Source organism: Calonectris borealis, chromosome 21, assembly GCF_964195595.1.
Source record: "Calonectris borealis chromosome 21, bCalBor7.hap1.2, whole genome shotgun sequence".
NCBI classification, from domain to species: domain Eukaryota; kingdom Metazoa; phylum Chordata; class Aves; order Procellariiformes; family Procellariidae; genus Calonectris; species Calonectris borealis.
Genome location: NC_134332.1, coordinates 8,821,878 through 8,846,793, shown reverse-complemented (window position 1 = coordinate 8,846,793; position 24,916 = coordinate 8,821,878). Strand labels below are relative to the sequence as shown.

Genomic DNA, 24,916 nt, shown 5'->3' with positions numbered 1-24,916 from the left:
CGGTTCTGCTGTTGCTCCGTACTTACAGCCAGGCTGGATTTACTCTGACGCGGCCCCGCGGCGAGCAGGGGGACGGTCCCCGGGGATGGGCACCGTCTGGGGCGATGGGGACCCCCCAGTGGGGACAGCACCCCCATGGGGGAACCTGAAGGAATAACTCAAGACACACGGGTAAAGAACAAAAGAGGACTTGGACTGGGTTATATTTTAAAATGCTCATATATTTTCTTTTTTTTTTTCTCCTTTTTTCTTTTTCTTTTTTTTCTTTTTCTTTTTTTTTTTTCACAATTCTAATACAATTGTTCATCAAAATACTGGCGTTTCCAGCAGCAATTCTTTTTTTTTCTTTTTTTTTTTTTTTTAAGTGAATAATAATATACGGTAGTGATTTCACAGTAAAACAGACCTGCGGGAACGCCGGATATACGTGACAAAAGACACCCCCAGACCAGCCCGCCCCCTCCCTCCCCCCCTCCCCGAAAAAGATTTTGGAAGTGGGGGAAAAAATAAAAAGTTCATTCAAAAAAATTATTTCAAAAGAGATTTCATATAAAGCCTTTAAAACACGGTCAAAAGTTTCTCCCTCTTCTCCAGATCCCTGTCCCTGTGGTTGAACATTTACAGAGGAAAAGGGAGAGAGAGAGAAAGAGAGAAAAATAGAGAGAGTTTATAACAATCTCTGTAGAAGAAACAAAACGATCCAGAAAGAAAATATCCAAGAATACGTAAGGGATAAAATTACATTTGTACAAAAATAGATTTTAACTTTATTGATGCTTTAGATATTTTTCCTTATCTTTTCTCTTTTTTTTTTGTCATTCTAAATTTTAATGTATTTTATTTTTTTAGCTATGCATCCCATAGCCAAGGCATCCATCACTAAGTATTGGGAATTGCTAAAGCTATTTTTACTCAAAACCACCTGCTGCTCAGAAGAAAAACAAAAAAAAAACAAACAAAAAAACAAAACGGCATCTTAAAATAGATGCATTTCCTTTGTCTCGAGGAATAAAGATCCACATTTGGCATCTGCCAATTCAGAAAGGGCTTCAGATACAATGTACTCGCTTACATGAAGCAAAAAAAAAAAAAAAGCAAGAAAAAAAATAGGAAAAAAGAATCGACTTAAAACAAAAAAAAACCCACAAAAAGTCTGTAATTGCTACGGTTATAATATATGTATATGTGAGTGAGGATATTTATACAGTGTATATATCTACAGTACATACATGTATACACACGCACATATGTATCAACTTAAACTGGATCATGCACGCTCGTGGCTGATGGGGACAGCATCAGCTCTTGAGCCACGGTCCCGCCATCTTCAACCCTTTTTAGGACCAGGAGCCCAGCCCAGCCAGCCCCGCAAGGGCTCTCCTCCCCGGGGGCTGCGGGGCAGGGTGGGCGGTGAGGACGGGGGGCCGCCGGGTCCAAAGTGCAGAGAAGCTGCCAGCGAGCTTTGGGGGGGTCGGTGTGGGCTTCCTACACCCACGGGTGCTGGGGAGATGAAGGTCCTTTGCCTGTAACTCCACTCCTCGGGTCCCACCCAGCAGCGGTGCTCGGCCCCTTCGATGCTGGTGGGTGCTCAGGAAGCTTCAGCACCCTCAGGGGTGGCCCGGGGCACGCTGGATTCGGCTGGGTTTGGGTTAGGGCTGGGTTGAAACGGGCACACGCAAGAAGGCAGCGAGGAACGTCCAGGGTGGCAGGTGGGTGGCTGAAAAGCTGATGTTTGTGCTATCTTTAGAAAATTAAAGATTGTCCCACCAACAAAAAGGAATTAAAAAAAAAAAATTAAAAAAGAGATCACCCTAATCAAACCAGATTTTTGCAAGAGTACTGAGATCTGGTTAAATGAAAGTCCTACCTCTCTAGTGAATAATGTGCCTTTTTTTTCTTTTACCCATGTATCACCTCTTCAAACAAGCTTGTAGTATATTTATAATTATTATGATGAGGACAAAAAAAAAAAAAAAAGCCAAAAGTGAAAAAAAATACAAATGAAAGACTCAAACCCATGCACAAGCACGTTGCTTTAAGGCTGCTGTGGCAGATGTTACCGGACGCACAAAAGCTTTTCCTTCTGACGGGGAGGGCTGGGCTGGTGATGCTGGAGGGGGAGGCGCTGGGGTGGGCTGGGGTCCAGGCTCTGGGGGTTCATCACACACGTTCAGGACCCCCTGGCAACCCAAAATGCCCGGTGCGGCTGCCGGGGGGAATCGCAAGAGCTCTGCTGAAAGCAACAGAGTCGTGCAGAGTTACCGCAATGGGGGGGCTCCCTCCACACCTGCTGAAAACAGAAAGCCCAGGACAACGCTCAGCCTTTCCCCAAAACCCTCCTCAGCCCGGGGCGGGAATCGAGGCCGTGCACTGCTCCAGCAGGGAAACTGAGGCACAGAGACACGCGTCCTGCCTGAGAGCCCCTGGCCTGCAGAGCCTTCCCCTTTGCACCACGCTACTTGCTGAGGACACCTCCTTGCTCATGGCATTTTATTTTTATAGGGTCAAATGCTAACTGGGGTGGGATGGGATGGGGTGGGATGGGATGGGATGGAGCAGGAGCATGGGATGGAGCAGGAGCATGAGAGCTCCTGCTCTGCAGCCCGGCGGTGCCCAGAGCTGCAGCCGGCCAGACAGCAGCCTTGCAAGCCACCACAGCTCAGCACCAAACAGCCCCGTCCAAGACATCAATCAGGAAAAAAGTGGTTCCACCCAACGGAGAAGGACAGCGGGCTTGTTCTAGTGCAACGTCCACCGGCCGGCAAGAGCCGGGCCGGGGGGTGCCGGGGGCTGGTTTGGCTCCGGGCTGAGCTCCGCGCCGGCTGGCTGGGAGCTGACACCTCCCTGCAAGCCCCCCGCGGGGCTGCGCCAGCCTTACGCTGGCAAGGAACAGCCTGCTCATGTTTACTGGCACCCTTTACATATTTCATTTCTCTTGCCTAGTTTTCTTGGCAAATTCTTGCAGGGTGAAGCTGTTTAATAATATTTTCGGCGGCATGCAGGCTGCTGGAGAAACACAGCCAAAACACTTTCCCTGCCTCTGTGGATTTGCCACTTCAGGCCAGCCTAAGGGAAAGTTATGACCTGAAATCCTGAGTATTTATTTAGCAATGAGATGGCCTGGTTAACTGCAGGGGATGGAGCCGGGGACTCGAGCTGCCGGGCGGGATGACAACAGGCGGGTGACAACTGTGTCCCCTCAAAAACAGAGGTGGGAGCTGGTGGGCACTGCTCCATCCCCCTCCGGGCACAAAGGAGATGTTTGAAAAGCCAGCTACGACCCACAGGTAGAAAGAAGAGAAGGAATTACCTTGGGGACCTAACGCTTTGTCGTTTTAAAGCACAGAAGACACGAAAGTGGTGGAGAAGCCCTTGGCCTGAGGCCAACCGCAGGCACCTCGTTCTTGGCTCCGAGCAGCCGCCCCACGGTGCGTTGGGGATAGTCCGTCCTGCCAAGGGGGGAAAAACCCTCCCCAACATCCCTCACCGCTTGCTCTGCTTTTTTTTTTTTCTCTAACTCATTTTTTTGGTGGGGCTCCGGAGACACCTGATGAAGGCGAAATGGGGATGTGAAGGGGAAACGCTCCCTGGCTGGGGGATCCTGTCCTGCGGGATGTGGGTATGTTCCTGGGACCATGTCCCTAATCCCCAAAAACCTGTCCATCTCCCTGCTTCCATGCAAAGATTCAAGGAAAGGACCGTGCAAAAGCTAAAGTGCTTTTGGTGCTCTCGGCATCCCGGACGGGCCGGGGATGGGCGCGCTGCCCACGCGGGCAGGGGCTGCTGCCGCATCCCCCACCCAGCCGGGATCTCTCAGCCCCCACGTCCCTGCCCAACGGGGGAGATTCAGGGGAGGGGGAGCCCTGTTCTTGTTTCACCACTAATTAACAGCCACAATTACCAGCCTGGCCAAGCACTCCCACTAATTGTTGCCTTGCAGTGTTTTGCACCGCAGCTGCTGAATCAACAGGAGCAGCCTCCTGGGCGAGCCGAAACCCCCGTGCGAGGCGAGGGCTCGGGCGCTGCTGGCCCAGGGGAAACGCCTGCCGGTACCCGGGGCTGCTGCATACCCGCGACGTGGGCACCGAGGGGACATTTTGCTGAGCCCCCTCCATCAGCTGGAAATGCTCCTCCAACCTCACTGAACCAGGTCAGGACCAAAAAAACCAAGAAGGAGCCATTGCCGATGCACCAGCTCCTGCTGCTCCAAGGCAGCAGCCCTTGAAATAAAGCGTGGGTCTGGCAGGACCGAGCCTCGCGAGTGGGGCCGTGCCGGGATGCTGGGTGCAGTGCTGAGGGCAGGGGTCCCGGCAAGACCCCACGAGCTGGGGAAAGGCGATGTTGAGTCCCTGGCAGCCTTAAAGCAAGTGCTCCAGCCGGCTCGTGTCCGCGTGGGCAGCTCCACACCGAGCACAGAGGCATCTTTGGGAAGAGCAGCGATGCCTGGCTGCTCTCTGGGATGGCAAAAGGGGATTTTTCAGGTGCTGCTGCCCACAGGACCCTCTGCGCAGAGGGTGAGAGGGTGCCCTGGCTCCCTGTGCCACCAGAGCCTTGTTATCTGGGGGGGGATTCAGCTCAAGCCCAAATCCTCTGCTTTTAATTGAAAGGAGAAGGCTCTGTGCAGCCACGGGTGACTCATTCACGGGGCACGGGCCGGGCCGCCTCTCCAGCCCGCCTCTCCCTCCACGAAGTAACTACCGAGACTACTAATAATAGTTAGAAACCAAAAATAGAATTCTTTTTTTTTTTTTTTTTTCCTTCTCTTTTTCAAAAACTCCATCCTCTCAAAATAGCCAGCTGCAATCCGGCAAGTTCAGCCACTCCCCTCGGCTTGTCCAAACCCCACTGTCCCAAGGGCTGGGACCATCCCCGTCCCCGTCCCCGCTCCTGCCCCGGGGAAAGCACCGCCGGCCGCGGCACGCACGTGGGGTGATGCCAAGCCCGGCCAGCGGCTCGCCCCGAAACTCATGGCACGGCGGGGGCCAGGGCAGGGGTGCGAGGCGGGGCGGCGGGTGGCAAGCTCTCTCCGCTCCCACTTCTCTACATCTAGCGCAGGGAACCAGCGAGCAGGTCTTGAGATGCAGCAGTGACAGCAAACGGACAAGGGTGAAGGCGACGAGGAGGCGAGGACGGCAGGGGGTCTCCCCGGATCAGACGGTGCCTCCAGCGCTGGGGAGAGGAGGGAGGGACGGGCTGGGGCGGCGGCGGAGGAAAGCAGAGGAAGGGGCCCCGTGAGACCCCGGCCGGGCGAGGGACTGACCCAGCAGCAGTTCTCTAAGTCATTTGATGGGGCGCTTCCAGCATTTCCATCAAGAAGGTGTCGATCGGCGTGTCGCCTATTAGCTTGAAGAAGAAGAGGTGCTCCAGGCATTTCAGGCCGATGGACCGGAGGGCTGGGAGACGGAGTAAGAGCTTTGCGAACCTGGGGGCAGGAGACACAACATGGTCAGACATCCCACCGGCAGCCCCGCTTCTGCCCCGACCCCCCAGAGCTTCTGTGGCCGCTCCTGCTCAGAAGGGCTGGGAGTCAGACTCAACCTCTTTTGCTACCAAACTCATGGGGTTACACCCAGAGCTGTGCAGAGAAATCATTAATTATGTCCCCAGCCTTGAAGATCAGGCACCCACAGCGGATAGTCACAACAAACGTGCTGATAGCTGAGCCGAAGAGTAAAATAAGAAATGAAAGGCCATCCCTGGACTGGGGTGCATCGCTGGCTTGCGCATTACCGTTCAGTGAGCACCCCGAGAGGCTCGTGGGGTCCCCACACCAGGGAGGAGGCACCATGGGGCCAGCCTCGTCGCAGGCAGTGGTGCAAGCAGCTTCAGCAGCTCGATCTTTGGTCAGGGAAAAGGGCAAGCAGCCGGGGAGGGGATGGAGGAGATGCTGAGTGGGGTTAGCTGGTACTTGGCTCGGCGATGCCCCTTTCCTGCAGGCAGCGGGCACCTCCCCGGCAGCTCCGCCAGCCATCACTAGGGCTGCTTGCTGCCGAGCCCTGGGGGCTGCTGGCGCGGCAGAAACCCGGCTGGTGGCCGGGCTGGAGGTACCTCGGCGATGAAGCCAATGCAAGGAGACATTTGACGCAAAAACTGGAAGGAGTGCTGCAAACCAGCCGGGTGCTCCCCTTCTCCCTTCCCGGCGCGGGGCTCTGCTGAGCCCCAGCCGAACAAAAGCCCTTTCTCCCCAGCCTGCCCGGCGGAGACGCTTGTCAGGTCGCACCAGCGATGCCGACAAGAGACAGGCAGGAGGGCTGCGCAGCAGGGCAGGGGAGAGCCAGGGGGGCTGGGGAGAGCCGACAGCGCTGCAGGAGCCGGCCGGGGGGAAGGAGACGAGCCCGAGGGCCAGCCGGCCATGCCGGAGAAAGGCCACTGAGCGTTGGGCTCCGAGGGCGGCAGGAGGCTGCGGAGCCGGGAGAAAGCCACCGGCTCCTGCAAGGGTGCTCCGGAGCACCCCGCGGTGCCGCCTGGGGCTCTCCCCGTCCTGCCTGCCTGTGCCCCGGGGGTGCAGGCAGCAACCCCAGGCGCTGCAGGACGTCGCCTCCCCGCTCTCAAAACGGGGAAAAGGCCCTTTAATGGCTGGGAGCGCATTTATTTGTTTTTACTGCCACACAATCAGGGCTTGAACATAAGCAAAGGCCGGAACCAGCCCGGGGAGAAGGGGACCTTCTAGAAAACACACACATAGAGAGACACGCATAAACATACAGATATTATACATGCATGCACACTTCTCTCTCCCTATTTTTTTTTTTTTTTTTTTGCTGAGCTGGCGAGAACAGTGGGAGCAGAGCCAGGAAAAACAAATCAGTCCTACCATCCCATTCAGGAAGTTTCACTTTAAACCAAACCAGATGATGGCTCCAGCCCTCGGATACGTTTAACTGTGAGATAACCAACCCGCAGTACAACGTGCCAGGGCTGCGGCCGGGAGGGGAGAAAATAGCCCCGATTCCCTGCGGCTGCTCGGTGTCACGTACGCACCGTGCCCTCCCTGCAGAGGAGCAGGGGCTGGCGCAAGGGGAACGCAGCTCGGTTTTTCCGAGGAATGCTTCCCACCGCCTCACTGCTGCAGAGAAGTTCCCTTTTGGTGTTTACATGGTGCTCGCAAGCTCTCGATGGCCGGGGACTAGGCTGAAGTCACGCACCAAAGGGCAGCTGAAGAGGTGGGGAAGCCAAGCGCTCGCCGCGGCGTGGAGCAGGGGAGGGCGCCCGCCACGGGCTCGACCAGGCGTTTGCTCAACCACAGGAAGAACTTGTTTCCAGCCCCAGATGGTGATCACATTGTGCCATGAGACCAGGAGGATGGAGAGAGCTCCTGAGAGCTTCGTTTAGCTCTTGTGCAACTCTGCACTCCCAGCCCACAAGTTAACTCTCCCGAGCCACCTGGGCTTATTCCACCATTGAATCGTACAAGAGATGCAGTAAGTCAGCAATGCCCAGTCACGGCTCTCAGGACAGCCCTAAGCGTGCAAAAACCTTTAAGGTCTCCAAAGAAGGGTGTGAGCATCACACAAGGAGGTCCCCAGCCCAAGGTCATTCAAAGCCAGTGAGAGATCAAACTCCAGAGCCCGTGGTGCAGCTACCGGACTTAAAACGCTCCCTTACACATCACTGATCATTGAGGTAGAGCCCTGGGGAACTGATTTTGACTTTGCTCAGTCATGCACAGCGGCTTCGTGGCCATTTGGTCGATGAAGAGCAGGGCTGTCCCCATGCCAGCCCCCTGCCCAGCCCCACCCCAGCCTGCAGCAGCGAGCAGCGGCGTGCAAGAGCAGCACGACTCGGCTGCGGACGCTGGACGCCTGTGAGAAGCAAAGAGTTCATCCCACCGGGGGAATAATCCAGGAGAGCTGCTGGCCACAATTCCCAAAGCAGCTCTCCTTGTGCCAGGTACGGCTGGCTGCTCGTTGTGAGCCCCAAGGGGAGCAGAGCTCTTCTGAAACGCCAGAACAGCCGAAGTCCAGGGTCTGGGTCTGGATTTGCTTAGGAATTGCAATGTAATAATGCTTTTTGGAAGAGGAGTCAGCTTGAGAGTTGGCCTGAGGTCCACATAAACCACCCGGGAGAGGAGCGGTAATCGCCCCTGCTCTGTGCTGTGCTCATCCCTCACGCCCCCTCCTCACCGCGAAGTCAAACACACCCAGTGGTACCTTCATCCTACCTCTCCCTGCCACAAGCCAACCATGAACATCCAAGAAGCCCCTTAACAATGCATCTCTTTTCATCTGCCAGCACATTGGTACCCAAAGAGAGGGAAAAATAAATCCAATATTACTTCTGAGGGTGTGATCTGCCCACTGCATTCATTGCTGTAAAAGCATCCTCTCTTTTATTTAACCATCCAGACACGCAAGACCGGGAATGCAGGTGAGATGCAAATCCCAGTTGCTTGGGCTGTTTTTCCCAATACTCACGCCTCAGCAGCGATACGCACCAGCAGCAGTTTCCAGTGTTTTGCCTGGTTTCTCAAATGACTGTCAGTAACTTAACTGGCAGTTGCCAGCTTCAGGCTGTAACTGGGAAAATGCGCCCACTCAGCTCCTGAGCGGTCCAGGAAAGCATTCCTAATTCCCCCTCCCATTCCCAGCTGGATTGGGGGAGGCGGGGAGGGGAGAAAAGAGCATCAATTGAGGCTTTCACTTCCCAGCAATGATGCTCATCTGCCACCGAAAATTAACTCCGTGTGCGTCTTATTTTCGCTGTGGTTTGCTCTCCGTGGTTGCCAAAAGGGAAATGATACCCCTTCCCCCATGTGTTCATCCCACTGCTGCGGCCGCAGGAGCCGGGGCTCCTCAGGTCTTGGCACCGCCGTTACTGCCCGACCTTGTCCGGCTGCGTTGCAGTTACTGGCACGGGAATAAAGTCCTCTCTGCACTTCACAGGGGGATTTTCTAAAGACGTTCACAGCTGAAGCAGATAGAAATGAGTGGTTTTCTCTGCAGAGAACTGTTCACTCCCAGAAGACGTGGGAACAGAGAGCCCTAAACAGAAGGGACCCAGCACCCGCATGCTGCAGGTGCAGCGAGCCCGAGGACGGCGCTCAGACCCTGCCCCGGGCTGCAGCACCCTTTGCACCGGCTGCAGCACCCTTTGCACGGGGCTTTGCAGGGCTGCGAGGCTGCAGGAGGACAGGGCTCAGCCAGCAACTCACCTCCCGGGCTGGTCGGGGTATTTGTGTTTGCAGTATGCCTCTAGCGACGCGTACACCTTCTCCCGTAACGCCTCCACTTCAGCTGGGTTGGAGAGACCTTTCGAGTCTAAAAGGCAACGAAATGACCATCAGCCAAAAACCTCCAGGCTTTCCAGGCAGGCAAGGACCCCCCCACGCACTCCCCCAGCCCCCTCCATCCCTCCCAGCACCACCAGACCAGGGCACAGCGTGGGTCTGAATCCCAGGAATTTGGGGCAGTACCTCACACCTCCCGGGGAGCGTTCAAGCCCTGAAAGGTTTGCCCTACAAATCTGTTTTACTCCACCTCATACCCCATCCCCAACCATTTTGGCTCGTTCCAGTGGTCACAGACCCTCATGAAAAGGGTTTAAGTCCCCCTCAAGTCCTGGGCTTGAGGGATTTCTCCCTCCAGCACGCAGCACTGTGGTAGGGCTAAACGAGAAGCCCCCGCGCTGGCAGGTCCCCCACGAGGCGGCGAGGATCTGTTTTTAGTAGGGTGAAAGGGACAGTCAAGCAATCGATATCCCCAAGCACGTGCACCACGGGAACCTCTCCAGATTCCCCTTCTTTTACCATATATGGCTAATCCCAAATTAAAGACAATAAATTACTGGTGATTACAAGGGGGGAGGGGTGGAAAAGTCAAGCAAAAAACCAAACTCGACAAACAGCAATAAACCCTGCTGAAACGCCCTGGCCTGGGTTTGGTGGGAAAAGCCAGAGAAAGAGCCGTGCTTGGGCACAAACCACACTCCTGTGAGGGCAGGGAGGGGAAGGGGTGGCCACAGATGTGGAGCCATCTACTCCATCTGCTTTTGCTCTGGACTGACCCGCTCCAAAATCTAGAGAACCCCCCCAACAGAGCTGTACAGGTATCTGCAGGCTGGCAGCCCATCTCCTGCTGCAGCAGGGCTTTGCTCTCTGAAACGCCAGAGACAATCCCCGGCACTGAACCTTCTTCTTCCCTTGGGCAGCTGCGGCCAAGGGGGAAAAGTGAGCAGCATGAAGCCTCTTAGAGTCTGTAAAACTAAGCAAGCTGCAGACAAAATATAAAGTTCTTGTGTATTTTATGAGGACGTTTCATGCCTTTCACCCTCTGCAGGCTCTGCAGAGGGCTTTTCCAGAAATGCAGTTAATGAAAGCCCCTTGGATCTTGAGATCAGGAAACAGAGGACAACAAGGTCCATGTTCTAACTTTGCTCTAACCCATACTTTTCTCTTAAAGTATATCTAGATTCATTTTTGCCTCAAGCGCCAGGATTTTCTTTTTACAGAGTCGGCTGAAACACTGAAAATAGGAAGACTGTGTCCGTTGATCAAACCAAAGCCCCTCAAGCTCAGCAGAGAACTCAGCCCATCAGTAGGAGTCAGCTCCAAAAGCAGCATTCGCCATCTCCTCAGATGATCACAGCCGAGTCCCAGCCAAGGCTGGGCCCTGCACGGAGAATATTTCAGACTGTGAAACCGTGCTGCCTTCTAGGAAGAGGAAAACACCCCTTGGAAAGGGAGGCCTGGAGAGCAACCCTGGGCAGGGACCCAGATCCATCCCTGACCTGCAGAGGACATGCTTGTAAGGTGGCAGACGCACGTGCAGCACTTAATTTGACTTTCATCCTGGCCTCTCTTCCTTCTTGCCCTGCCCTCGGGAGTTGGGCAGTTATTTGCAATGGAGCTTTATAAGTAAGAAAAGGAGTGAAAAGGACCCAGCATCAGCCAAGAGCGGACTGGGGAGAAGGTAATGGCATGTACCGGGGTTGAAGAGGACAATGGCTCGCAGGCAGCCTAGCTCTGTCTTGTCCATCTGCATGTCTCGCATTTTTGACACGAGTTCTGTCAGTACTCTGCAAAGGACACAGAAATCACAGGCGTCAGCATTAAAAAGAAATGAAAAAACACCCAGGTGTCAGACCCAGAGTGAGGTCCTCCGGTGCATGGTTAATGAAGCCATGGGACAGTGCTCGCTTATACCAGCTGAGGATATGCCCTCATTTTCCTCCTGTATCAAAAATAGCTCATTAGGAACATCAATTGTTCCTGTGAGATACAACAGGGACCATAAAAACTGGCTTCATACATTCACTGAGAAGCTTTGGCACCTGAGAAAGCTGCCTAAAAATAAAAAATAATAATATAAAAAAAAAACCAACCAACAGGTATCTAAAAGCAATTTCCTCTGCCAGTAATTTTTATTACTCCCTTTGCTCTTACTGCAGGTGCCGGTCTTGAAATATTTTCCACTGATTGCCCAGTTTTTCCTGCAGTGAAGTCATGATCTTGCACTTATGACCTCACAGGAAACAAATGATGTCACCCAGGTCCAAAGAACAATTTCCTTGCAAAGCAAAGAAGCAAAGGTGATTTGCTTTCAACTAAGTCGTCTCAAGATGAGTCTCGGGCAGAGAAATCTGCCACCATTTAAGCGGCGTCTGGAGCCACACTGTGGGTCAAACACCCTGGAAGTCTGGCTTTAAAACACTTTCCCAAAGCAGGAGATTAAAGAGCCCTCGGGATACGCATGTGGAACCTGCTGGGTATTTTTGGTGCTTTTTCATTGTGAAAATAAAATCACGTCTTGGTCCAATTAAAGATGAAAAGAAATAAAGGAGTGGCCTCCTCGTAACATTAGAAGGCATCTGGACCCCATGAAAGAGGCTTTGATTTGCACTGGGCAGCCTTCTCCCTGACTATTGCGGGCTGTTGGTTTCTGCAGGTTTCAGAGGAGGGATTTAATGTTGTTGCCTACAGCAAGGACCACGACGTTTCCACGCGTGCCGTGGGACGGACACGCCTCATCTGGGCTCCTCCGACCACAAGCCCACATGCCAATGCATCTCCATCCGACCCCTCAAGCAGGTTGCAATGCGGGGAACGGAGGCAGACCGGTGCGAAGACAGAGACAGGGATGTCTAGGCAAGGTGGCCTGAGATGCGTTCCCCACCATCCATCCATCCATCCACCCGTCCCTCTGCCCACCTGTCGAAGATGGCCCCGACGCCAGCACTGTGCGCGCTGTTCCGGTGCACGTGGAGCCCGGTGGCTAAGAGGATCCCGTCTTTCACAGCTATGGAGCGGTGAGAGAAGGAGGCGATTAGGAGCTCATTCCACCCTGGGGAGGAGAAAACAACCAAGGCCGCAGGTTAGAGCCACGGGGTCCTCAGCGGGTTTGGGAATCAGCAACATCACCTCCCCGGTGCTAAAAAGAGAGGAGGAAACTGCTCAAGAACCATCTTTGCTAGAGTAACGAGGCTGGATATGGGAAGGGAGGGGGGAGCCAACCCTTTCTTGGATGTCAGGGAAGGAAAAAACCATTAAGGAACAAATGCACTAAAAATATAACGCTAATAAGGGAAGCAGTTTCCTCTATAAACCTTGCAGGCACCAGAGCAAACAGCTCCCTGCCCTGCTCCTCTCACTGTGAACCTACAAGTGGGTGTGCAGCCCTGCGTTCCCCCTCTGACCTTACATTCCCGTGCCTCTGAGCAGTTAAAGACCTATTAACGCTTTATATCAGCTAATTGGGCTCATTTTCAGGCCATAATGGGGCACAAAAGTTCATTCACCATTATTCAGCTGTGTAAATCGGGACCATGAAAACTCTTGCTTGCAGATTTGTTGCTTCTGCTGCATAAATACTGGAAGGGATTGCCTCTCCTCTCGCCTGCCGCTGTACAGCGATGTCCCACTAACAGCTTTCCATAGCTGCTTGGAAATCAGCTTTTGTCGTATTAGTTACTGGACAGGCTACTGCAGGAGATGGGAAAACACACCCTCTGAGCCCGGACACTAGCCCACAGTCTGGGCTAGTTACAGATGGGGAAGGGAAGGGAGATGCGACCTCCAGCTCCCCTTCCTAATTTAACACGTCTTCAAATTCTTAAATCTCCTACCGGCTGAGTTCAAGAACGCCCAGAACAAACCCCGAACAAGAAGAAATGCTGTAAAGTTTTGAAGGGTGGAAATTTTGGTGACTTTGAACCAGGAAAGGCATCTTCAATAAGACAAGATGGGTCTTCTGCAACCCTGGGGAGTCTCACGCTCATCACGTGGCTGATTTACCCTGCCTGAAAAGGTTCTGGTGTCCGGCACACAGGGCTGCTTGGCAGGGTCCAGAAATGTCAGGATATTCAATTTTTTTTTTTTTTTTCCCCAGGCTGGAAAAGCAACGCAACAACATCCTTCACCTCCTCTCCTGCCACAGAAACATGTCTTTTCTCACTGAGTGGAATAAATACAAGGTCCACGTGTGCTGTATTTACCTACTGTTGCAGAGATGGGTTGTGTCATTAGAAATGTTGACAAGGAATAAAGTTCACTCTTTCCTAAGTGGCCACAGGATGTTTCCACCCCAATCACGGGAACATTTTTTGGGCTATTTACTGGGCGAGGCCTGGCACTCACAGAGGGATTGCAACACTCTGAAATGGAGGAGAAGACCTGGGACCGCACCAGGAGCCTGCAGGAACCGTGCTCCGTGGCTGAAGAGGACCTCCCAGAGCCAGACCCACAGGAAGGTGCCGTGGGTGCTTCCCACCAGCCCTTACACGCAGACCCACAGCAACTCCACAGGCAACCCCTCCATGCAGCTCCAACAGACACCAGAGCTGGTTCGCAACATCCCTCCGCCACACCAGCTTTCACAACTCTGCCCCGACTCTCGGCCATGACCCAACACCCCAGGGTGCCGAATCCAGCCTCTGGCTTGCCAGGAATATGTGAAAGTGATGAGGCTGCGGGGTGCCACCAACATCTGTGCTGGGCTTGTTCCAGCTAAGGAGCTGGATTAATCAGCATCCTTCAGCTGAACTATTCCCATTTAGAGCTGGGATGTTTCGGCTGAAATGGGGAACCTATTTCTACCTGGTGCGTTCACCAGAGCATCCCCCAAGAGCTGACAAGATAAAGAGGGAAGCTTGAAAAATTAGGTATAACACAGGCAGCAAATCTGAGTTAGAAATCAAACAAGTCTACCCAAGGAGTTTTGCATTTCAGCCCAAGCTCTGGAGAAGCAGAGCAGATTTCTTTGACTCTTGTGACTCATTTTTCATCAAACGATGTGGCTGCGGCCTCCGGGGATGCTTCAGCTCCCCTGGGGTAGGAAAGGCACCTGGCACTGCAGTGACCATCATGTTAATCCATCTCCCTACCAAGTCTCCCCACCAGCCCTATAAAATGAACTGCAGCTGCAGAGATGTAGCGCTCAGCATCCTTTGCCAGGCTGGCCTCGATGCACAGAAAACATCGGGTTATTCCCGTCTCAGCCATAGCAAGCTTGGAAACAAGAAAACCCAGGGAAAACAGGCTTAAAAAGTCGGGTTTCCCTCTCCTCCAAAAAGCTCAGAGAGGGAAGATTTTTAAATGATTCAGGATTAGGGGAAAGCTACTGCTGACCCATCCAGCACCACTCCTCCAAAGATGCGTGCTCCACTTAATTTTGCCTCCAAGGATGCATGACTGAACCTGACTGATGCTCTTAGCTGAATTTTAATACTTAAATATTTCATGGGAGCTGATCTCAGCAGGCCGCTCTCCCCACTCAATAATAGATAGAGCCGCTGGTTGAAAGACTTGGGGGAGGTTATCTGAGGCCCCGACAGAGATGCTTGGAGCAGGGAGCCCATCAGAGTCGCTCCAGGTGCTCAGCCCACCTCACGGCCGTGGGGTTAGAGCCACCATGGAATCTGGGGTGTGATGGGGTCTGCAGCCCCCTCTCCTCCTGCCCCGTGGAGTGGCCCCTCCAGGGTGCCAGCTCGGAGTTGGTCATGACAAGCACCAGCACAAAGGAGAGAACATCAAGTCAGAAAACCTCCAGTTCAGCTTTCATTAGCCTTCTTTTAAAGAGAAAGGAAAACTTTGAACTGTAGCTGTTGGGTTTTGTTTCCATTTCACAAAAGAAAAAGGCAGCTTTTTGTCTGAATCCAGTTCTTCCCTGCGATATTTGCAGAAAACCCCCAAAGATTTCTATAGAGATGCTTCCCCTGCTCATCCACTCTCACGAGAGGCTCTAGAGACTCTCTTCAAAAATACACTTTTTGTATTTTCCAGAGAGGGCTCTGAGCCAGCTCTGGCAACACCCACGGAAAAGTCAGAGGAGCACCTTCACCAAAGGGCTAGCAGGAGCCATCCAGGGAAGACCAAGAATAAAACCCCCAAATTCTCCATTCCCAGAATACTGCTGTAACCACTAGATGAAATGTGACTATAAAAATCTCCTTTCAGTAATATAAGAAGAGTGGAAAACCTACACCAGCAAACGGTGCGACTTAATCGCCCAGGAACCATCGAGGTCAAGGATTTCAGAGAGGTTGCAAGAGGGACTGGGTATTTGTATGTAGGACCAAGGTACGCGGTTACATTGGTTGATAGTCAATTAAAAATTGCTGAAAGTGTTAAGATTCACACATTTGGGCTCCAGTCAGCCTTATCCAACAGAATGACAGCTAGTGCTTGTGTGGTGGGAAGGCAGAAACTCCAATCCCATCATCTTCCTACTCTGGAGCCCTTACACCTTCTCCTGAAGCAACTTGGACCGGAGGAGTTCTGGCAGTTCCTGCATTTTGTGTTGAAGTGAATACTTTGCACTTGGTTCTTAAAGCATTTTCCTGCCCAATTTCATGGGCATTTATTTTTGGGGCACACACTTTCTACAGTAAGAAGCCAGGGATGCTGCCATCAAGGTGGATCAGCAGTGTCTTGTCTACAGAGGCCATTGATTTGAGGCCAGAAGAGCGCAGAGAGAGGAGCACACACCCTGCAGGGTTTTCCGCTCTTGAATTCCCCACAAAAGTGCATTTTGGTGAAACAAGAGGAACTTTTAAAACCACTTCAGAGTCCCCAGCTTACTTGGGTTTGGCTGCCAGGCTGGTGCACTCCAGGTAGCTCACCAGCTCGCCCGGGTCTGAGGCTGCACCTCTGCTCTGCACCAGGCTCCTCCATCATTCCCTTTTCAATTCCCTTGACTACTTTGAGTCGCCAAGGTCGGTGTCTCTCATTGCCAAGCGGAGAGCTGGGTGAATTTACTCGATGAATTTACTCGATGGGAGAAGGCACGTTTTACAGCTAACTGCTTTTCACCCCCCAAAGCCTCCGTTCTTGCAGACCCCCTGCCGCACAAGGAAATTTAAAATAAGCCCGGAGAATTTTATTTTCATCTTGGTGGGTGGGAGAAGGAGGTTGATATATTTTTCTCCCCTTTCTGGTTTTAATTATGATCAAACATTCTAGTTTGATGGAATTTCATGGAGTCCCAAGCCCACTTGGTCTTTCAAGTCTCAGCTCGGGAGGAAGGCAGCACGTAGCTCCCTTGGTTTAAATTACCCAGCGCACATCTCCAAGCACCTCGCTCATCAGAGATGAAGCCGGGACATTTTTCAGCTGATTGGCAGCTGGTGCCACATTTTGGATCACATTCAGCAACACGTCCCTTGCGGCTTTTTAAATCCTATTTGGCAATTGAATTATCAGAGGCTATTACTCAGAATCAGTTAAAGGCTTTCAAGTTGCCGGGACCTAAATCTAAGCGTAATACCCGTCACCGCTGAGATGTAGCACTCCTATGGCCCCGTGCCGGAGCCCGCGCGGGGACGGTTCCCACTCACCTGCTCTGAGCAAGATGACCTGGTCGTCCAGGGGCAGCTCGGAGAAGTGGGGGATCCTCTTGGCCCACTCCACCAGGGTGAAGAGCTGTTTGTCTGCTGCCTGGCATATGTTCGTCACCGGGTCATTGGGCTGCCAAGAAAAGGAGATTGAAAGGCTGGGAGAAGGCAGAGCAAGAAGAGGAGAGGCTGGAGGAGCAGCTGAAGGGCCTTGCTGCCTCCCTGCTGCAGGGGAGGACCCCGAAGTTGGGAGCACCCCATGAGTGGACATTATCAGTCACAGGGAAAGGAGGCGACTTGGCTTCTCCACCACATGGTTTTAAGTAGTCTTTAGCAAGCTCCAAAATAGGAACCAGGAGTGTTGAGACCCAATATCCATCACACTGACTGATGAACCAAACTGGCTCCAGCCCAGGGATGGGCAGGCTTCCGCACCCGTGCAGCACGCACATTCCCCATGCCAGCATCTCCCAGTTCAATAAACCAGCACCAGAGAGGGCATTACAGAAAGAGAAAAACCCTTTCCTTTGAAATATTATCCGGTAACAAAAACCATCTGCTCTCAAGGAGGACAGTCAGCCTAAACACACCAAATCCCTGTTTAAAGGAACTGCTAACAGCTCAAGTGGGCTTGTGATTAGGAACTGGAAGAGACTGTCTAACCCCAGCGAAGGCAAACCTCCCTAGTACAAGTGTGTATATAGGGTTTACTTCTCTGGACAGGGATGTATGAGCCCCTCCACATATCCCACTGTAATCCCTGCTGATATCTAGCAGCTTTGATTGTACGATTATTTTTCTTCCATGTCCTTAAAAGAGCAGTTTCCAACTCGGAGGAGGAGTGTTTACTTCACCCCCGGATGGCAGGGGGAAGGGGTGCGAGTTCAGTGCGGCCGAGGCAGCGCAGACACGAACGCCAGCGTAACCTCTCCCTCTGGCAAGAGTCTCGGTTGCAGCAGGACAAGGCTATTCCTCGCCACGAGCTGGCTGGAATGGCAAGCCCCTCTCCCAGGCTGCGTGGATGAGGACCACGCTGCTGAGTCTCACTCCTGTCCCCCAGAGCCGTGCCCCGGACCCCTCCCCTGTCCCCTGGCAGCAAACACAAACTCTGTGCCTCAGTAGCCAATGTCTCCCATTCTCCAGGCTTAAAATAACCAGCATCTGGCAAGCTCAGGGGCACCCGCCTTCGAAGTATTTTCACCTGTTGCATGCAGAGATGGATGGGAATGGGCTCGCATTCAGCAGCGCAGCTGAGGAACAGGGAGCATCGTTACAGGGATTTTCCCCTCCTTGCTCTGCCCATCTCCAGCAGCTCCCAAGGGGTGCAAGGGCAGGGGAGTCTCGCTCCGAGGGAGCTGGGGCTCTACCCTGGGGAAGGAGATGTGAGCAGGGACTGGGCTCTTCCCCCGAAGAGGGAGAAAAGATGGGATATCCTTTTGAAAACAGGAAAACCCTAAACTGGGTGTGAGGAGGAGCTTTGCAGGGTGAAGTGTTTCACTGGAAACACGGGGAACGTCAGTATTCAGAGGCAATTGCAGGAAGGGTGAGAAGGGACACCCTTGGCCCAGGCTATAGGAACATCACCAACTTCAAGTCATCCGAGTTCGGTCGGCAAGCCGGAGCAGCCAGGTGGAGAAGCCAGGCATCCCGGCTCCCGCGGGGCGGGATGGGGATGGAGCCCTGCACGCCCCAGGGTGGGACACGACTTACAGGAGACCCCATGCTCCAGCAGAACCTGACCCATGAAGCAACAAGTGCCTCCACAGCCCCATGAAAGGGGTATTTTAGGAAAGTTAGACGTTTTTGCCAAAGCTTTTATCAGGGGTTGCTTCTGGGCAGGTTGTCACCGGCTCTAGGACTCGACCTGATGCAGCAAGCTGGGCTCCAGGTCTCCCAGCCCAGGCTGTATCACCGCTGCTCTGCAGGCAGCACAAGCTGTACCCAGCCTTCGGTGCTTCATACAAAGCCTCAGCCTTTAATTACACCTCAGATTCCAGTTCCTGGAACCACCACGGTGTTTCCTGGCAGAACTTAATCACCAGAGCTTGAGAGGCAGCTAAAAGTATCATCGCTGCAGGCTGAAAGGGCCCTGCCTGTCTCCAGGAGGGGATCTACAAAGCGGTGCTAGAAATCCTCCCTGTGCATGGTAAGCAAATCCCCTCCTGCAGTAAATAGCAAGGGCACGGTGCCCCAGTGTGACAGAATGAAAGGACACGCAGGCACCTGATCCTTCTGGAAAACTGGAGCTTGGAGACATCTTCTAGAAAATGGTGACTTGAAACCAGCTGCTCAAAGGCCAATTAAGAGCTAATGGGGATAACACCTCTCAGTTACAAGCTTTGCCTTTCAGTGGCCAGGAGCCCATCCGAGGTGGTGCTTACACTGCAGGAGCCCAGCTTCGCAGCTGCCGGGGACACGGGGCAGAGGCAAACCCATCCTCGCACCCCGTCGTACTGCCTGGGGACAGGTACCTGCTGAGGGCATACAGCCAGTGCCCAGCTCCAGAGGGACAGGAGTCACAGCGGGTCTGGGGGCTTGCTGGGACACACGGTGTGGAGGAATCCTGCAGCCATGCTCACTTACAGCTTGTGGGAACCTCCCAAAGGGTTTATCCCCTTTGCCACGGTCAGAAGGCAGAAAACCTTCACAATTAGCAGCTACTTGCAGCAGCTGAAGAGCTGTTATCAGGGGCTCACCGGGGCAACTCACTTCAAGTGAGTGTTTTAGTGATGGTCATCGAAACCCTAGTCTTGGCACTCTCCTACCACCCAAGGCAGGAGAACAGATTTGCAGGGGCACATCCCTCTGTCTTGGCTGCTTTCTGCCTGGCTCAGCGTCCTTCCCCATCCTGTCTGTGCCGCCCACAGGGATCACACCCCACTGTACTCCCCTTTCCCCATCACGGGTTTCAAACCATGAACGTACCCCATCCTCTCCGGTGTCAATCAAGGTGTCAGGACAGAGCCATGGGTCCCCTCCCTGGTCACGTACTCGGAGCAGCACTCTTCACCAGCAACAACGCGTTTAGATACCGAGACTGCTGGAACAGCTCACGGGCTGCAGCCCCCCTGCCCTCCCCTTTTACCAGCCCCGAGGACTGTGCTGAAGCCCCACAGTTGGGTCCCACGCTGTCCCAGGTGGAAGAAATCAGTGCCAGTGCCAGCCTGGCAAAGCAGAGGGACCTCCCTCAACCAGAGTTGGGATCTCTGCTCTCAGAGCAGCCAGGGCTCCGTGGCACAAGGTGACAGTCACAGACACGACAGCATCTGGGAGAGGAGGGTGTTAACTCCTGCAGCACCCTGCCACCTCCGTCCCAGCCTGGCACAGCCCCGGGGAAACGTCCTTCCAAGCGCTGGAGCTCTCCAGCTCACCAGCAGCGTTCAATGCAGATGGACTAAGGTGCAGGGGCGCAAATAAAGGGACCCAACATCCCAGGCTAATAGGAAACAGCTTGTGGTTTATCCCGTGTCTATTCGGGACTGAATTTGTCTGCCTTTCCGTCACATGGGCTCTTGGGGAGGGCTGGGAGGAGGGCAGCTCCTCCGTCTTCCCTCGCCTCATCCGGTGGCCTCGTCACTGCGAGCTGCTGATCTCATACATCTGCTAAACCTGCTACAAATGCCACCTCATCGACAGAAGCCGCTTGACAATAATAGGGCGTTTCAACAAGCCTCCTGCTTCTATTTAGATGCAACACACATCCTTGTTCACAGCAATGCGTGTTGAATTATGCAGGAACCAGCTTTCAATTTGCTACAAGAGGCTGAGGAGATGCAATGCCAGACGAAGCCATTTATTTCAGCTCACTCTCTGGGGTTTGTTTTCAAGTCAGCACAACGCTGGCTACAACTCCCCTGAAGTATTTTTAATCCTGATAGCCGTCAGAGCCTCTCCGAGCCCCTCGCTAACCACGGCTGAGCTGCCTCCTCCCAAAAAGCTCCTTGCAAGCTTCAGGGCTGCTCTGGTCGGAGGGCATCGCTGCCTGCAGGGTGCAACTGGGCTCTCAAATGCAAGGAAGCACCATGGCCCTGTATCTGTTTCCGGACTGTTTCACTGAGGAATCGGCTCTGTCCTTAGCAGGAAGCCTTATGCACTGAAAAACCTCACTTAGCAAGCCAGCCATAAAGTGTCCTTGTAGGTAAAGGCCAAAAAAAGCATCCCACAGAGGCAGTCAGGACTTGGACTCCTACAAGGAGCAGCCTGACTCTGAGATCTCCTGAGCAGGTATTCCCTGCTCAACCCTCCAAGCCTCATACAAAGAAAGAGATAAAGTATTATTGTAGCAGAAAATAAATACTGCAGAGTCCTTCCACTTCCCAGAAATAGCTGCATTTCATCATCTCAACCTCACGGGTACCTAGCACAGAGCAATAGGAAATGCAGAGGGCTATTTCAGCATGTGTTCCTGCTCTCCCGGGTTAGCCAGCCTGCACGCTTGCAGAGCCCCAGCTGTACCCCTGTGCCCCCCTGAAGGACTGCTAGGCAGCCAGGAGATGCTCCCCACTCCAGCCTCTCCCCTCCCCAGCAGCCTGGCATTAGCTAGCAGGGTATGGGGGTAATTTATACCCTCTGCAGCCCTGATGACACCTTACAGCGGCAGTGCCCCCTCCTGCGAACAGAGCACGCCGTGGGACGGTGCGTACCTGCCAGAAGGCATGGCCAGAAGGCAAATGAGAAATTAAACATGTGCAGCTGACCCTGGCCCCAAAAGCACACACACAATGGTGCATGGCAATTTATTTATTTTCCTTTTCCCCTCCATCTCTTTGCTTTGAGACTTCCCAGTCTCTCAGTATCCCAGCGCTGCCCCAGTGTACCCGGGATGGGGGTAATTAGCCCCACGCCTGACCCTACTGCTATATGAGTTGCCTCAATTGCAGTCCTACCTTTTAGAAGCATTCCTCTATTCCCATTACTTTCACAGGAACAGGGGCTGTTGAGGAATGGGGAATGCATCCTAAATGCTGCCTAATCTGGGCAGCAAGTACCTTCTCTGCAATAGGGCTCTTTATGAGGGCTTTGCATAGGTCTATCCTAGAAACAGAATTTCAGAGCATAGGCTGGCTCTCAATTTGGAGGTAGCTGCTTGCAAGGAGGCTTTCTGTAAGCAAGGCTATAACCTGCTGATAAGGGAATCCCTTAGGAAAGGGACCAAGACAGTTTCCCTCATCACAGCTTCTCACTCTTTTCCTATTTCCCTGTCAGCTATCTCTTGTTTACACAAGGTCCTCTTAGAGCCTGGTTGCTTCAAGCAGGTCCAGTTATAATGCAAGCTTGGAAAGGAACTTGAAAGCAACCTTCTCCAGGTTTTCTCTTCTTAGAGCCAAGCAGTCGTATAATTCTGCATCTGAAAAGTCACACCCCAATTTTACAACTCTTACCTCTTTGCACTTCAGCCGCACAGCTCTGTTTATTGGCTTGATTGGACTCTGAGCTCTTCAGAGCATGGAGTGTCTTCCTGCCTTGTAGCACTAAGGGCTGTTAACTAAAATAAAATCTTCTCTGTGAGCCCTTCTGATTACGCCTTAGAGCATCTGCTCCTTCGCTATGGCAGTGAGACAGACAAGTACCAGTGCTGGTGGTTGCGCAGGGGCGGAGGGGTTTGCTTTCCTCACGCTTTCATCTAAGCTCACACACGGTGTCTACAGCAGAGCTCAGAAGTTGCATTTCTGAGCTCTACTTCTTTCTTTTCCCGTCAGACAACCCCTCTCTGACCTAGGCTCGCTGCTGTGTTCCTGCTAGGTCAGTCCTGAGGCCCCACAAGCCATCCCTTCTGCCCCGTGTGCCCGGGATGGGGCCGAGGGAAGAGGTGCCTTACCGAGCTCGGCGTCAAGCCCATGTTTGCTTCAATGTACGTCTCTGTCTTTGGCTCCACTGCGAGTTCAGCTTCCAAGATCTTTTCCACGGGCATGTCCTCGTTGGCGCTACTTGTCGACTCCACCTCGTTCTCATTGCGGTCCTTCCCCCGCTGCCTCTCCTCCTGGACAGCTGGAAGTGGACAGAGAAGGGACGGTGTCAGTCTAGGGCTCCCGGCCATGGTGTCACGGGCTGAGCTGGGACCCCGAAGCTCCACGGAGCTACAGGCATTATTCACCCATGAAAACCTAAAGCATCCTCAGACCTGTAGGATCACACAGACATCTGATGTCTTGTGCTCCCACCTGACTTTTCCACCTTCAGTGGTGGTCAGTGGGTCTCGGGCTTGGGTAGTCCAAGGGGGGTGTGAGGTTTGGGGAAGACGCTGAGCAGCCCTGGCCTGGGAGAGCTGCTCCGTGTGTGCTCCCCCGGGAGGGAGGCTCCCGCTCAGACCTGGCCTCTGCTGGGAAACTCCCCTTTCTGCAGAGGGAGAAGTCCTGGAAACAAAAAGGTTAAAGACAAATGGTGAAAAGCAAAGGAAGCAACACGATGAGTCACGGCGGGAGAGGGAAATGGAGGGGTGAAGTGATAGCATAAGGGGATCCTAAAGAAAAGAGAAATCGATCAGTTTAAAGCACAAGTCCAGAGTTCAACCGTCTTCTGAGCCTGTTAGTGCTGAATTTCCGTGGAGGTCACGTCATGCATCTAGTTCCCTGGTCTAGCAGTGATGCTAACGGCTGCCGCGAGGCTCCGTGGCAGGACGGTGCTACCGTGGGACAGGAGCTGGGAGCAGGATCTGCCGGCCGGCGCTCTATGCAAACCACCATCCTGTCTTTGTCTCTGGGCAATTTCTAAACAGACAGGAGAGACCTGTCCCAAATCCTGTGTGGTAGGAGTAATCTAGCCAGAAGCATGTCACATGCTGATGAGTTAATGTCTGAGCAGTACAGAGATGAAAAACACTTATTAGATGCTAATAACATTATTATTAATGATCTCCCTTTGAAACCAGCACACACGCTTTCTCTAAACCTGGAAAGTAGCTTTATGCAGACAGTTACATCGGTAACCATCTCTTTCTCAATCACAATGTCACATACCCTAAATCAGACACTTTTCCACGCGCCTTGTTTCCCACAGTACGTTTTAGCCCAGTCTAGCTGGGAACAGCCCAAGAAACAGAGTTTCCATTACTGGTCATGAAAGACAACTCCCTGGACTTACCCAGCACTTTGCTGAGGACTGAATGAGGCATTCAGTGACGCAAAAGGCCTGCTATTTATTGACAATTATCCTAACACTTTACCTCTCTGCTGAATTTGAAGCTGGTTATGTGATGTTAAGAGAAAGCAGCAGGGGCACAGGTATTGTTCTAGGGAAATCAGAGCTGTCTGTAACACAAGAAGGCTTTTTAGGCAATCAGGGGGACCAGCTCTATGCCCAGTGCAAAAATAAAACCTAGAATATAAAACTTATTTCTTAAAAAACAGGAAATTAAGACACATGCTAAAAGAATCCTGTATGGACATTGATCCCATTAACCCAGCTCCACCCCAGCACGCGAAGGCCTGGGGCTGATTTCCACTGCTCGCCCTCCCCTCCTGCAGCAGCCGCCGGTGCAGCATTGCTGTTTGCTTGCACATCAACAGCGTTCAGACTCCTTCCATGTGAAAGCTGTTATGCAAAAAGCAAGAGGTTATTTTTTGCAAACTGCTCTTAAGTTTATGGGCTGCAAAGGCTCCCAAGGCCCAGGCAACGTTTTCTGCTTGGTCTGCCAGAGCCAGGTAAGCTGCTGCGGTCAGAGCTCAGATTTGTGTCGTGGCTTTTGTCCGTCTGGCTCTTGTCTGGCACGGATTCTTCTCATCGCTTTTTCAGGCTAACATAAAATCCGGCTTAAATTTCTCCCCCCACTCCTACTCCTGCTTTCTCAATCATCCAACGTCTAGAAATTTTTGCTTAATGCCAACCCTTCTTCAACAGCACAGATGCACCAAAACTCCTTTGGGCACATTAGAAGAGATAAAACACCTACTAAATAACAGAAAAGCCTAAGAGAAAGGCAAACCCTCAACAAACGGGATTTTATAAAATGACTTAAATGCCAAAGACCTGACGCACAGTCGCAGCAGGTCTCAAGGATAAAGGTGCAAAGTGTGGTTCCTTGCTCTGAGATCAACCTCTCCGCCGGGAAGGGGTGTTAGTCCAAAAAACACATCCTCCTGCTCAGCCGCCAGTGACTTAGCTGGATACTGGGATGTGTGGGAAAGCATTGCAGAGGTTTGGGGAGACAGTGGCT

At 52.8% G+C, this 24,916-nt stretch overlaps 1 protein-coding gene across 1 annotated transcript in view; it reads right to left on the bottom strand.

The window, feature by feature from the left end:
- Positions 1 to 4,701: 4,701 nt before the first annotated feature.
- The window catches only part of RXRA (retinoid X receptor alpha), a 115,187-nt gene continuing 94,972 nt past the window's right edge, over positions 4,702 to 24,916 (bottom strand). Inside the window, exons 5-10 of the mRNA XM_075170687.1 lie at positions 22,583 to 22,752; positions 16,768 to 16,897; positions 12,146 to 12,278; positions 10,922 to 11,013; positions 9,152 to 9,257; positions 4,702 to 5,422 (exon numbers count right to left, since the gene is read on the bottom strand). Of these exons, the coding sequence (XP_075026788.1) occupies positions 5,275 to 5,422; positions 9,152 to 9,257; positions 10,922 to 11,013; positions 12,146 to 12,278; positions 16,768 to 16,897; positions 22,583 to 22,752 (779 nt within the window). The 3' untranslated portion in view covers positions 4,702 to 5,274. The remainder of the gene's footprint in view (positions 5,423 to 9,151; positions 9,258 to 10,921; positions 11,014 to 12,145; positions 12,279 to 16,767; positions 16,898 to 22,582; positions 22,753 to 24,916) is intronic.